Source organism: Oncorhynchus masou, chromosome 31, assembly GCF_036934945.1.
Source record: "Oncorhynchus masou masou isolate Uvic2021 chromosome 31, UVic_Omas_1.1, whole genome shotgun sequence".
NCBI classification, from domain to species: Eukaryota; Metazoa; Chordata; class Actinopteri; order Salmoniformes; family Salmonidae; genus Oncorhynchus; species Oncorhynchus masou.
This window is the reverse complement of record NC_088242.1, coordinates 100,458,381-100,473,326: the sequence shown is the minus strand read 5'-3', so window position 1 is coordinate 100,473,326 and position 14,946 is coordinate 100,458,381. Positions and strand designations below refer to the sequence as shown.

Sequence of the window (14,946 nt, the reverse complement as noted above, 5' to 3'; positions counted from 1 at the left end):
AGTAGATAGGCATCAGGATAGATAATAATAAGGTATTTGAGGTAGATATGTACATGAAGGCAGGGTAAAGTGACTAGGCATCAGGATAGATAATAATAAGGTATTTGAGGTAGATATGCATCAGGATAGATAATAATAAGGTATTTGAAGTAGATAGGCATCAGGATAGATAATAATAAGGTATTTGAAGTAGATAGGCATCAGGATAGATAATAATAAGGTATTTGAGGTAGATATGTACATGAAGGCAGGGTAAAGTGACTAGGCATCAGGATAGATAATAATAAGGTATTAGAGGTAGATATGCATCAGGATAGATAATAATAAGGTATTTGAGGTAGCTATGTACATGAAGGCAGTGTAAAGTGACTAGGCCTCTCTACAGGGTCAGAGTGGATATCTTTAACCTGTCCTGGCCTCTCTACAGGGTCACAGTGGATATCTTTAACCTGTCCTGGCCTCTCTACAGGGTCAGAGTGGATATCTTTAACCTGTCCTGACCTCTCTACAGGGTCGGAGTGGATCCAGATCAAGACCTGCAACAATGTGGAGATAACTTCCTGCTCTTTCAAGGGGTGAGTCTATGGGTCTGTCCTCAATGGAGCCCTATTCCCTATATAGTGCACTACTTTAGACCAGAGCCCTATTCCCTATATAGTGCACTACTTTTGACCAGAACCCTATTCCCTATATAGTGCACTACTATAGACCAGAGCCCTATTCCCTATATAGTACACTACTTTAGACCAGAACCCTATTCCCTATATAGTGCACTACTTTAGACCAGTGCCCTATTCCCTATATAGTACACTACTTTAGACCAGAGTCCATCTGTTTATCTCTGTGTGTCCCATTGTCCCCTGGTTATTCAAGCCCTGCTCCCTCTGGTTATTCAAGCCCTGCTCCCTCTGGTTATTCAAGCCCTGCTCCCTCTGGTTATTCAAGCCCTGCTCCCTCTGGTTATCCAAGCCCTGCTCCCTCTGGTTATCCAAGCCCTGTTCCCTCTGGTTATCCAAGCCCTGTTCATGATACCATCTGTTCCCTCTTGTTGGTGGAGAACATTTTGTTAAAGTTTATTACCTGCAATTCTACACATCTTGTCATTGTGATGCAAAGTTTTAAAGCACATTTTCTTGGAATTCTATACATTTTTGCCCTGTCATGTGTATTCATGGGATATTTGAGTGACAAGAAAAATACAACGATATCTATGTGCTAAAAAACCTAACTGATCTGTAGGCGGGTTGATCTGGACATTTCTGACAAGTTATAAATATCTCTAAGAGGAACTGGTGATGCACCACCTTGTGCTTTCTACTATTACAACTCTCAAGAGGAAGTTTACAGCCGGACTGAGTTCCCCGCAGTTTGGGAACCACTGGGCTCGTCTGCATGATGAGATTATCGATTTTAATATTTTTATTAGTCAAGCGGCAGTAAAGCATCGATCGTCACCAGAATAAGACCCTCCATTTATTGGAGAAGAGCATCACTGTGCATTTCGTACCACCCTCTGAAGTTATAAATATCTCTCTAAGAGGAACTGCTGATGCACCACCTTGTGCTTTCTACTATTACAACTCTCAAGAGGAAGTTTAGAACTCTTCTACCCTGACCTCCACTGGAGAGATATAAACTGTTCTACTGGTTGCTGGATGTTGTGGTTGGTTCAGGGTTCACGGCCTATCAGGGTAAGACTGAAAACAGTCGAAGTTGTTTCCTGTGTGTCTTGGCTCTTTGAACAGCCCTGGAGCGCCTCCGACTACCAAACACTCACTACAAGACAAAGGAGCTGATCGTGGACTATAGGAGAAGGAGGGCCAAGCAGGCCCCCATTAACATCGACAGATGGTGTCCACATCACCAACAAACTGTCCTGGTCCTAACACACCAAGACAGTTGTGAAGAGGGCACAACCACACCTATTCCCCCTCAGGAGACTGAAAAAATTTGGCATGGGTCCTCAGATCCTCAGAAGGTTCTACAGCTGCACCATCGAGAGCATCCTGACCGGTTGCAGCACTGCCTGGTATGGCAACTACTCAGCATCTGACAGTAAGGCGCTACAGAGGATAGTGTGTACTGCCCAGTACATCACTGGGGACAAGCTTCTAATTATCTAATTACCATAAGTATTCAGTCACTACAGAATCGCCTTTGACAGCGGTGAGTGTTTGTGGGTAAATGTCTGAGAGTGTTTGTGGGTAAATGTCTGAGAGTGTTTGTGGGTAAATGTCTGAGAGTGTTTGTGGGTAAATGTCTGAGAGTGTTTGTGGGTAAATGTCTGAGAGTGTTTGTGGGTAAATGTCTGAGAGTGTTTGTGGGTAAATGTCTGAGAGTGTTTGTGGGTAAATGTCTGAGAGTGTTTGTGGGTAAATGCCTGAGAGTGTTTGTGGGTAAATGCCTGAGGGTGTTTCTGGGTAAATGCCTGAGGGTGTTTCTGGGTAAATGCCTGAGGGTGTTTCTGGGTAAATGCCTGAGGGTGTTTCTGGGTAAATGCCTGAGGGTGTTTCTGGGTAAATGCCTGAGGGTGTTTCTGGGTAAATGCCTGAGGGTGTTTCTGGGTAAATGCCTGAGGGTGTTTCTGGGTAAATGCCTGAGGGTGTTTCTGGGTAAATGCCTGAGGGTGTTTCTGGGTAAATGCCTGAGGGTGTTTCTGGGTAAATGCCTGAGGGTGTTTCTGGGTAAATGCCTGAGGGTGTTTCTGGGTAAATGCCTGAGGGTGTTTCTGGGTAAATGCCTGAGAGTGTTTCTGGGTAAATGCCTGAGAGTGTTTCTGGGTAAATGCCTGAGAGTGTTTCTGGGTAAATGCCTGAGAGTGTTTCTGGGTAAATGCCTGAGAGTGTTTCTGGGTAAATGCCTGAGAGTGTTTCTGGGTAAATGCCTGAGAGTGTTTGTGGGTAAATGTCTGAGAGTGTTTGTGGGTAAATGTCTGAGAGTGTTTGTGGGTAAATGTCTGAGAGTGTTTGTGGGTAAATGTCTGAGAGTGTTTGTGGGTAAATGTCTGAGAGTGTTTGTGGGTAAATGTCTGAGAGTGTTTGTGGGTAAATGTCTGAGAGTGTTTCTGGGTAAATGTCTGAGAGTGTTTCTGGGTAAATGTCTGAGAGTGTTTCTGGGTAAATGTCTGAGAGTGTTAATGGGTAAATGTCTGAGAGTGTTTCTGGGTAAATGTCTGAGTTTTGCACACCTGCATTGTACAACATTTGCCCATTTATTATTTTCCAAAATTCTTCAAGCTCTGTCAAATTGGTTGTTGATCATTGCTAGAAAACCATTTTCAAGTCTTGCCATAGATTTTCAAGCAGATTTAAGTCAAAACTCGGCCACATGGGAACATTCACTGTCTTCTTGTTAAGCAACTCCAGTGTAGATTCGACCTTGTGTTTTTGGTTATTGTCCTGCTGAAAGGTGAATTTATCTCCCAGTGTCTGGTGGAAAGCAGACTGAAGCAGGTTTTCCTCTAGGATTTATCCTGTGCTTAGTTAACGACTGGGGAGTTTTTCAGGATAAAAAAGAAAAGGAATGGAGCTATTACAAGCATACCCATAACATGATGCAGCCACCGCTGTTCTTGAAAATATGGAGAGTGGTACTCAGTAATGTGTTGTATTGGATTTGCCCCAAACATAACACTTTGTGTGGAAATGTGAATTGCCACAAAATGTATTTCCATGTGAAAATGTTATGGGATTTGCTCCATTGGTTTTGTTGGTAGGCCTACATTATGCTCAAATATCCTATTGGCTACTGTCTAACACTGTAAGTGTACAGCCTATTGTCTAACACTGTCAGGGTACAGCCTATTGTCTACTGTCTAACACTGTCAGGGTACAGCCTATTGTCTACTGTCGAACACTGTAAGGGGTACATCCTATTGGCTACTGAAACTGTAAGGGTACAGCCTATTGGCTACTGTCTAACACTGTAAGGGTACAGCCTATTGGCGACTGTCTAGCACTTTAACACTGGTGTATAGGGTCCAGGAACAGGGTTGTCTACCCCTGGTGTGTAGGGTCCAGGAATAGAGTTGTCTACCCCTGGTGTGTAGGGTCCAGGAACAGAGTTGTCTACCCCTGGTGTGTAGGGTCCAGGAACAGGGTTGTCTACCCCTGGTGTAGGGTCCAGGAACAGGGTTGTCTACCCCTGGTGTGTAGGGTCCAGGAACAGGGTTGTCTACCCCTGGTGTGTAGGGTCCAGGAACAGGGTTGTCTACCCCTGGTGTGTAGGGTCCAGGAACAGGGTTGTCTACCCCTGGTGTGTAGGGTTCAGGAACAGGGTTGTCTACTCCTGGCGTATTGGTCATTTGGGACAACACCTCTGTCTCTGATTTACCAGCCTGCCAATAGACTGACTCCTCCCGTCCTCTGCTAAGTGTTTTTCCACAATGGAAAGAGGGGTGTGAATACTGTCAACATTGTCATGGATTCAGGAACACTGATGATCCATCCAACAAGTGCAGGGATATTCAACTCTCAAATCCAACAAGTGCAGGGATATTCAACTCTCAAATCCAACAAGTGCAGGGATATTCAACTCTCAAATCCAACAAGGTCAGGGGTTTTCATCTCTCAAATCCAACAAGGTCAGGGGTTTTCATCTCTCAAATCCAACAAGGTCAGGGGTTTTCATCTCTCAAATCCAACAAGGTCAGGGGTTTTCATCTCTCAAATCCAACAAGGTCAGGGGTTTTCATCTCTCAAATCCAACAAGGTCAGGGGTTTTCATCTCTCAAATCCAACAAGTGCAGGGATATTCAACTCTCAAATCCAACAAGGTCAGGGATATTCAACTCTCAAATCCAACAAGGTCAGGGGTTTTCATCTCTCAAATCCAACAAGGTCAGGGGTTTTCATCTCTCAAATCCAACAAGGTCAGGGGTTTTCATCTCTCAAATCCAACAAGGTCAGGGGGTTTCATCTCTCAAATCCAACAAGGTCAGGGGGTTTCATCTCTCAAATCCAACAAGGTCAGGGGTTTTCATCTCTCAAATCCAACAAGGTCAGGGGTTTTCATCTCTCAAATCCAACAAGGTCAGGGGTTTTCATCTCTCAAATCCAACAAGGTCAGGGGTTTTCATCTCTCAAATCCAACAAGGTCAGGGGTTTTCATCTCTCAAATCCAACAAGGTCAGGGGTTTTCATCTCTCAAATCCAACAAGGTCAGGGGTTTTCATCTCTCAAATCCAACAAGGTCAGGGATATTCAACTCTCAAATCCAACAAGGTCAAGGATATTCATCTCTCAAATCCAACAAGGTCAAGGATATTCAACTCTCAAATCCAACAAGTCAGGGGTTTTCATCTCTCAAATCCAACAAGGTCAGGGGTTTTCATCTCTCAAATCCAACAAGTGCAGGGATATTCAACTCTCAAATCCAACAAGGTCAGGGGTTTTCAAGGTCAAATCCAACAAGGTCAGGGTTTTCATCTCTCAAATCCAACAAGGTCAGGGGTTTTCATCTCTTCCAACAAGGTCAGGGGTTTTCATCTCTCAAATCCAACAAGGTCAGGGGTTTTCATCTCTCAAATCCAACAAGGTCAGGGGTTTTTATCTCTCAAATCCAACAAGTGCAGGGATATTCAACTCTCAAATCCAACAAGGTCAGGGGTTTTCATCTCTCAAATCCAACAAGGTCAGGGGTTTTCATCTCTCAAATCCAACAAGGTCAGGGGTTTTCATCTCTCAAATCCAACAAGTGCAGGGATATTCAACTCTCAAATCCAACAAGGTCAGGGGTTTTTATCTCTCAAATCCAACAAGTGCAGGGATATTCAACTCTCAAATCCAACAAGGTCAGGGGTTTTCATCTCTCAAATCCAACAAGGTCAGGGGTTTTCATCTCTCAAATCCAACAAGGTCAGGGGTTTTCATCTCTCAAATCCAACAAGGTCAGGGGTTTTCATCTCTCAAATCCAACAAGGTCAGGGGTTTTCATCTCTCAAATCCAACAAGGTCAGGGGTTTTCATCTCTCAAATCCAACAAGGTCAGGGGTTTTCATCTCTCAAATCCAACAAGGTCAGGGGTTTTCATCTCTCAAATCCAACAAGGTCAGGGGTTTCACCCTATGAGGTCCAGAGCCTGCTGGTTTTCTGTTCTTCCTGATAGATAACTGCATCCACTAAATCAGTCCCCGATTAGAGGGGAAGAATGAAAAAATACAGTGGAACTGGCTTGGAGTGCCAGAGTTGGATTTGAGGGCCCTAGTTGATCCACAGGATGGTGGTTGAAGGTGTGAACATGATGGATGTAAATGTCTTTCTGTAGGACGGGACCATGCCAGAAGTCAGTAAAACCAAGCAGGAGAGCGCCTGGCTCTTCAGGCTGTGGTACACCTTCGATCACAAGTATCCTTTTAATATGTTGTTTCACCAAGTCACCCAGAGAACTCCACTTATTGGTTGATCTCCTCCCCTCACTCTCTCCCTCCCTCTCCTCCCCTCCCTCTCTCTCTCCCTCCCTCTCTCCCTCCCTCTCCTCCCCTCCCTCTCTCCCTCACTCCCTCTCTCCCTCCCTCTCCTCCCCTCCCTCTCTCCCTCCCTCCCTCCCTCCCTCCCTCTCCCTCCCCCCCTCCCCCTCCCTCCCTCTCCCTCCCTCTCCCTCCCTCTCCCTCCCTCTCCCCCTCTCCCTCCCCTCTCCCTCCCTCTCCCTCCCTCTCCCCCTCTCCCTCCCTCTCCCCCCCTCTCTCCCTCCCTCCCTCCCCCCTCCCTCTCCCTCCCTCCCTCTCCCTCCCTCCCTCTCGCCCTCCTCCCTCCCTCCCTCTCCCTCCCCCTCCCTCTCCCCCTCTCCCTCCCCCCCCCCCCTCTCTCCCTCCCCCCTCTCCCCCTCTCCCTCCCTCCCCCCCTCTCTCCCTCCCCCCTCCCTCCCCCTCTCCCCTCTCCTCCCCCTCTCTCCCTCCCTCCCTCTCCCTGCCCTCCCTCTCCCTCCCTCCCTCTCCCCCCTCTCCCTCCCTCTCCTCCCCCTCCCTCTCCCCCTCCTCCCTCCCTCCCCCCCCTCTCCTCCCTCCCCTCTCCCTCCCTCCCTCTCCCTCCCTCCCTCCCCCCCCTCCCTCTCGCCCTCCCCTCTTACCCTCCCTCTCGCCCTCCCTCTCGCCCTCCCTCCGCCTGCCCTCCCTCTCGCCTGCCCTCCCTCTCGCCTGCCCTCCCTCTCGCCTGCCCTCCCTCTCCCTGCCCTCCCTCATGGATAGGAGACGCCTGCCCTCCCTCTCCTGCCCTCCCTCTCCTGCCCTCCCTCTCCTGCCCTCCCTCTCCTGCCCTCCGTCTCCTGCCCTCCGTCTCCTGCCCTCCGTCTCCTGCCCTCCGTCTCCTGCCCTCCGTCTCCTGCCCTCCCTCTCCTGCCCTCCCTCTCCTCCCCCTCCTCCCTCCCTCTCCTCACTCTCTCCCCCTCTCTCACTCTCTCTCACCCCCTCTCTCTCACTCTCTCACCCCCTCTCTCTCACCCCCCTCTCTCTCTCTCTCTCACCCCCTCTCTCACTCTCTCTCACCCCCTCTCTCACTCTCTCTCCCCTCTCACACTCTCTCCCCTCCCTCTCTCACTCCCCTCCCTCTCTCACTCCCCTCCCTTTCTCACTCCCCTCCCTCTCTCACTCCCCTCCCTCTCTCTTCCTCCCCTCCTTCTCTCCCTCCCTTCCTCCCCTCCCTCCCTCTTGTCTTCACTCACTCCCTCCCCGCTCTCACTTTATTTAATTTTTTTACTATTTACTATTTTTTACTTAACACTTATTTTTCTTAACTGCATTGTTGCTTGTAAGTAAGTATTTCACTGTAAGGTCTACTACACCTGCTGTAAAATTAGATTTGACTTCCTTTATCCTCCCGTTGTCTCTTTGTCCATGGATAGGAGACCCGTGGGCTGTGCTAGCCACTATACCCTTCACTGATACCTACCTATACCTACCCACTGAGACGGGCCAGCTGGGTACCCTTCAATACCCACTGAGACGGGCCAGCTGGGTACCCTTCAATACCCACTGAGACGGGCCAGCTGGGTACCCTTCAATACCCACTGAGACGGGCCAGCTGGGTACCCTTCAATACCCACTGAGACGGGCCAGCTGGGTACCCTTCAATACCCACTGAGACGGGCCAGCTGGGTACCCTTCAATACCCACTGAGTTTGGGCCTTTCTGGGTCCCCTTCAATACCCACTGAGACGGGCCAGCTGGGCCCCTTCAATACCCACTCTCCCGGGCCAGCTCCTACCCTTCAATACCCACTGAGACGGGCCAGCTGGGTACCCTTCAATACCCACGCTCCCGGGCCAGCTCCTACCCTTCAATACCCACTCCTCCGGGCCAGCTGGGTACCCTTCAATACCCACTGAGACGGGCCAGCTGGGTCACCCTTCAATACCCACTGAGACGGGCCAGCTGGGTACCCTTCAATACCCACTGAGACGGGCCAGCTGGGTACCCTTCAATACCCACTGAGACGGGCCAGCTGGGTACCCTTCAATACCCACTGAGACGGGCCAGCTGGGTACCCTTCAATACCCACTGAGACGGGCCAGCTGGGTACCCTTCAATACCCACTGAGACGGGCCAGCTGGGTACCCTTCAATACCCACTGAGACGGGCCAGCTGGGTACCCTTCAATACCCACTGAGACGGGCCAGCTGGGTACCCTTCAGAGTGGGTTTGTTCTCTTTCTTCCCCTTCTACCCATCCTGCACTCCCGCTCCTGCCTCCTCTCCCACCTCCTCTCCCGCTCCCGCCTCCTCTCCCGCTCCCGCCTCCTGCTCCCTCCTCCTCTCCCTGAACCCAATGGCTTAGCAGAAGGCCTTGCCTTCACAGCAACACACTCAGCCCTCATTATGCAGACTACTATAACTTTGTCAACATGAAAACTGATATTCTGACATCCCACTAGACTTTTACACCTTCTCAGATTAATCTCGAGCTAATCCAGAAATCACTGTGTTAGAGTTCCTTGGGTAGTATTAGTATGGAAAGGTCTTCCTTAAGGGTATGCCAGCTACCTGAAGCCCATGTTGACTCACAGTGGTCCTCCTCTCACCACTACCCTGCCATCCTGCTGTGGTCCCCTGGCACGATGCTTCACCAGCCCTCAGGCCTACGAGGTGAGTACTGGACACTGCACACAGTGTATACAATCACAATCACAATCATATACACACACATTCACAGACGCAACACGCACACAAAAAATACATCACAAATGCATGTACAGTGTACCCCACCTAGTCTCATAATGTTTACATGCCCCTTATCAAATCAACTTAGATATATTGAGTATATGCAGTATTTGTTTATGTTAGCTGGGTGGGGAAGATACGTTACTGTCAAAGAGGAACAAAGCAGAAATGTCACACGCTCTGGTTTCACATGTTATTACCATTACAACATCTACAGTGACTAATGAAATCAGCACCTGACTCATTCTCCTATTTGTTATGAAAAGATAAAATGTTGTAAGTTAACCAGCTCAGTGTGCAGGACAGCAGGCTAGCAGGTTGTCGGTCCTACTGACGGGTCGGGTTGTCGGTCCTACTGACGGGTCGGGTTGTGGTCCTACTGACGGGTTGTCGGTCCTACTGACGGGTCGGGTTGTCGGTCCTACTGACGGGTTGTCGGTCCTACTGACGGGTCGGGTTGTCGGTCCTACTGACGGGTCGGGTTGTCGGTCCGACTGACGGGTCGGGTTGTCGGTCCGACTGACGGGTCGGGTTGTCGGTCCGACTGACGGGTCGGGTTGTCGGTCCGACTGACGGGTCGGGTTGTCGGTCCGACTGACGGGTGGGGTTGTCGGTCCTACTGACACGGGTTGTCGGTCCTACTGACGGTTTGTCCGGTCCTACTGACGGGCACTCCAGTATGGCCAACTCAGTATGCACTCATTCAGGCACTCCAGTATGGCCAACCTCATCAGCTCACTCAATACACAGCTATCATTCAGGCACTCCAGTATGGCCAACCTCATCAGCTCACTCGATACACAGCTATCATTCAGGCACTCCAGTATGGCCAACCTCATCAGCTCACTCAATACACAGCTATCATTCAGGCACTCCAGTTTGGCCACCCTCATCAGCTCACTCAATACACAGCTATCATTCAGGCGCTCCAGTATGTCCAACCTCATCAGCTCGCTCAAAGTGAGCCCAAGATGTGAAAGTTGGTGACTTTCACTGCCTGACAACACCGCCTGCGTCCCGTGCGCAAGCGTTGCAAAATAAATCTAGAAATCTGTTATTTAATTATTGCACCCACAATGCTCGCACGCACCAACGAGCGTCTGCGTTGCCAAGGGCTAAAATAGAAATCATTTCTATTTCTGACGCACATCGCGCTGCAAGTCCTGCCTCTCCCATCTCCTCATTGGTTTATAGAAGTAGGTACCTATGTGCCATCTACTCATTGGTTATACCCACTTGGGTGATTGAAAGACGAACGAGGTCGGTGGCGGTAATGCACCTAATTTATGAAAGTTGCCAATCGCAACATGAAGTCAAGAGATGAAAAGGCCTGGAAGGAGGAGAGATGACTAGAAACAATTAGTTTGGCCGTTTTATGTGTGGATTAATTGGTGGAGTAGAGGACCTTGTGCATTTCAGGTAAAATAACACCTCAATGTTTATATCCCAGGACAAATTAGCGAGCAACAGCAAGCTAGCTAAAAAAGACAAATTAGATAGCAAGTGCAAGCCAGCTAGCTAAATTGCCATAACTATTTAATGCTTTTCGACCTGTCCCCAAATTAATATAATTGGTTCAGAGTTTGTTTTGATATTTTAACCTGCGTGTCGTGATCGCGTTTGGTGTGGGGGGGACAAAATACATTTATGCACGATGGCGCACAACCGGTTTGGGTTCCGTGTCAGGGTTCCAGAGATTTGCTCTGTGAGTCCATCTACTTTCAAGGATGTTGCTATCCTTGGAAGGTCCTTATGGCTATGAGTTGAACTGCTATTCCAATATTGAGACTTCTCAGCAAGCTGCCGAAGTATCTTCGAGATGGCTTCATAGTGTCCTTACAGCTGAAGGGTCAACTACACTCCGAAAGCCTTAGTCCCCACAATCTGCCAAGGTGGCTTCAAGACAAGGCTCAGCAGCAGAGACTGTCAAGCAGACTGGTCCAGCGCTACCATCAAGAACAGGTGCAGAGCAATAGTAGAGAGGCAGAACCTCAGATCCGTAACCGCCAACATATATCATATATATATATATATATATATATATCTCATATATACCACTGAATCCTAGTGCACAGTGGTACCTACTGCGACTTGAGTGTCGTTTGCAGTAAAGTCTAGGCAACAAATAACACTGGATTTCTTTCTTTACATGTTTTAGCTGTGAGTTCGGTTCACATGAACCACTTTTTATTTTACACCCAGAGACTGATTATGTAGATCATATTCTGTAGACCACACTACCTACCGAGAGAGTTTTCATCTGTATTCTTTGTAGCTGTTTACATACCACCACAGTCAGAGGCTGGCACTAAGACAGCATTGAATGAGCTGTATTCTTCCATAAGCAAACAAGAAACCGCTCACCCAGAGGTGGGACTATAATACAGGGAAACCTAAATCTGTTTTACCAAATTTCTATCAACATGTTAAATGTGCAACCAGAAGGAAAACAATTCTAGACCACCTTTATTCCACACACAGAGATGCATACAAAGCTCTACCTTGCCCTCCATTTGACAAATCTGACCATAATTCTATCCTCCTAATTCCTGCTTACAAGCAAAAACTAAAGCAGGAAGCACCAGTGACTCGGTCTATAAAAAAAGTGGTCAGATGAAGCAGATGCTAAACTACAGGACTGCTTTGCAGCACAGACTGGATTCCGGGATTCTTCCGATGGCATTGAGGAACACACTACATCAGTCACTGGCTTCATCAATAAGTGCATTGATGACTTCTTCCCCACAGTGAGTGTACGTACATACCCCAACCAGAAGCCATGGATTACAGGCAACATCCGCACTGAGCTAAAGGCTAGACTCTAACCCGGAAGCTTATAAGAAATCCCTCTATGCTCTCCGCCAAAACATCGAAGAGGCCAAGCGTCAATAAAGGACTAAGATTGAATCGTACTACACCGGCTCTGACGCTCGTCGGACCATTAGACCATTAGACTACAAAGGGAAGCACAGCCGAGAGCTTATCAGACGAGCCTACCAGACGAGCTAAACCACTTCTATGCTCGCTTTTGAGGCAAATAACACTAACAAACATGAGAGCACCAGCTGTTCCGGAAGACTGTGTGATCACTCTCTCTGCAGCCGATGTGAGTAAGACCTTTAAACAGGTCAACATTCACAAGGCCGCAGGGCCAGACGGATTACCAGGACGTGTACTGCGAGCAGGCGCTGACCAACTACTAAGTGTCTTCACTGACATTTTCAACCTCTTCCTGTCCGCGTCTATAATACCAACATGTTTTAAGCTGACCACCGATGTCCATGTGCCCAAGACCACTAAGCTAACCTGCTAAATAACTACTGACACGTAGCACTCACATCTGTAGCCATGAAGTGCTTTGAAAGGCTGGTCATAGCTCACATCAACACCATCACCCCAGAAACCCTAGACCCACTCCAATTTGCATACCACCCCAACAGATCCACAAATTATGCAATCTCCATTGCACTCCATGCTGCCCTTCCCACCTGGACAAAAGGAACACCTATGTGAGAATGCTTCATTGACTACAGCTCAGCGTTCAACACTATAGTGCCCTCAAAGCTCATCACTAAGCTAAGGTCCCTGGGATTTAACACCTCCATCTGCACATGGATCCTGGACTTCCTGACGGGCCGCCCCCAGGTGATGAGGGTAGGCAACAACACGTCTGCCATGCTGATCCTCAACACTGTGGCCGGGGTGCGTGCTCAGTCCCCTCCTGTACTCCCTGTTCACTCATGACTGCACGGTCAGGCACGACTCCAACACCATCATTACATTTGCCGATGACACAACAGTGGTAGGCTTGTTCAGGTCTCCTGTAATAAAACGAAGGGCTCTATGAAAAACACCATCCAGGGGTTTAAGAGTAGAGGCAGCTGCACTTTGATAACTAGTATCACCATAACAACCATAACAACATCCTTTACTGTTCTGGCTCCTCTCTGCTGTGGTATATTTATTATCTTAGACCCCCCCCTCCCAATAGAATCAGCAGGACTTTAGTATCCATCAGCCCTCTAGTGATCTGGCTCCTCTCATCTGTAGGAAAATAAATAACTCAACTGATTGAAAGTAAGGGGATATGCTGTGGTTAAGGACGATGCCAGTGAGTGGAGTTTACTGAGGTGTTCAACAGAACATACCAGTCTCGCACCCAGAGCCTAATGTGTCCATCTTAGGTACCTCTTTATGAGTTTTAGTTTAGGAAAAACTACTTCTCTGCAACAGTTACAGGGATGGTAAAAACAGCTTGATTGCCGTAGTAACGACTTCCGCCGAAGTTGGTTCCTCTCGTTCGGGCGGCGTTCGGCGATCAGCGTCGTCGGTCTTCTAGCCATCATTGATTTATTTTTAATTTTCCATTTGTTTTGTCTTGTCTTCCCACACACTTGGTTTCAATTCCATCATTACATGTTGTGTATTTAACCCTCTGTTCTCCCCCATGTCCATGTCCAGAATTGTTTATTGTAAGTGCTTGTGCTGTTTATTCTGGCGACCGGTTTTGTACCCATTGTATTGATTGTTTCTGTTTACGGTGATGTTTATTATTACACTGCGCCTTTCTAACACAGTTTTTGCTGCGTCCTTTTTCGGATGAGAAGGTTTCGGGTAATGTAGTTATGTGCACGAGCACAAATAATCTGTTATTTTAGTCCCGGAAAGGACAACCTAATAGGCCTACCAATAAACATGTATCTGAAGTGGCCCGAACTCCGACCTTGTGAGGAGGGGGTCATTCCAGATAAATACCAAGTACATCCTGTCCACAGACAGTTGGATGTAGAGCTTTCCTTTAGGGTTATCTCATTCCAGGTAAATACCAAGTACATCCTGTCCACTGACGTAGAGCTTTCCTTTAGGGTTATCTCATTCCAGGTAAATACCAAGTACATCCTGTCCACTGACGTAGAGCTTTCCTTTAGGGTTATCTCATTCCAGATAAATACCAAGTACATCCTGTCCACTGACCGTTGGATGTAGAGCTTTCCTTTAGGGTTATCTCATTCCAAATAAATACCAAGTACAACCTGTCCACAGACCGTTGGACGTAGAGCTTTCCTTTAGGGTTATCTCATTCCAGATAAATACCAAGTACATCCTGTCCACTGACGTAGAGCTTTCCTTTAGGGTTATCTCATTCCAGATAAATACCAAGTACATCCTGTCCACTGACCGTTGGATGTAGAGCTTTCCTTTAGGCTTATCTCATTCCAGATAAATACCTAGTACATCCTGTCCACTGACCGTTGGATGTAGAGCTTTCCTTTAGGGTTATCTCATTCCAGATAAATACCAAGTACATCCTCTCCACTGACGTAGAGCTTTCCTTTAGGGTTATCTCATTCCAGATAAATACCAAGTACATCCTGTCCACTGACCGTTGGATGTAGAGCTTTCCTTTAGGGTTATCTCATTCCAGGTAAATACCAAGTACATCCTGTCCACTGACCGTTGGATGTAGAGCTTTCCTTTAGGCTTATCTCATTCCAGATAAATACCTAGTACATCCTGTCCACTGACCGTTGGATGTAGAGCTTTCCTTTAGGGTTATCTCATTCCAGATAAATACCAAGTACATCCTCTCCACTGACGTAGAGCTTTCCTTTAGGGTTATCTCATTCCAGATAAATACAAAGTACATCCTGTCCACTGGATGTAAAGCTTTCCTTTAGGGTTATCTCATTCCAGATAAACACCAAGTACATCCTGTCCACTGACCGTTGGATGTAGAGCTTTCCTTTAGGGTTATCTCATTCCAGATAAATACCAAGTACATCCTGTCCACTGACC

The 14,946-nt window shown here is 47.8% G+C and overlaps 2 protein-coding genes across 2 annotated transcripts in view; both read left to right on the top strand.

Annotated features, from left to right (window-relative positions):
- chst7 (carbohydrate (N-acetylglucosamine 6-O) sulfotransferase 7) overlaps positions 1–14,946 on the top strand; it is a 205,363-nt gene that overhangs the window by 106,844 nt on the left and 83,573 nt on the right. The gene's annotated exons all lie outside the window — the stretch shown is intronic.
- The window catches only part of slc9a7 (solute carrier family 9 member 7), a 105,305-nt gene that overhangs the window by 83,493 nt on the left and 6,866 nt on the right, over positions 1–14,946 (top strand). Inside the window, exons 13-15 of the mRNA XM_064952670.1 lie at positions 512–575; positions 6,265–6,344; positions 8,970–9,075. Of these exons, the coding sequence (XP_064808742.1) occupies positions 512–575; positions 6,265–6,344; positions 8,970–9,075 (250 nt within the window). The remainder of the gene's footprint in view (positions 1–511; positions 576–6,264; positions 6,345–8,969; positions 9,076–14,946) is intronic.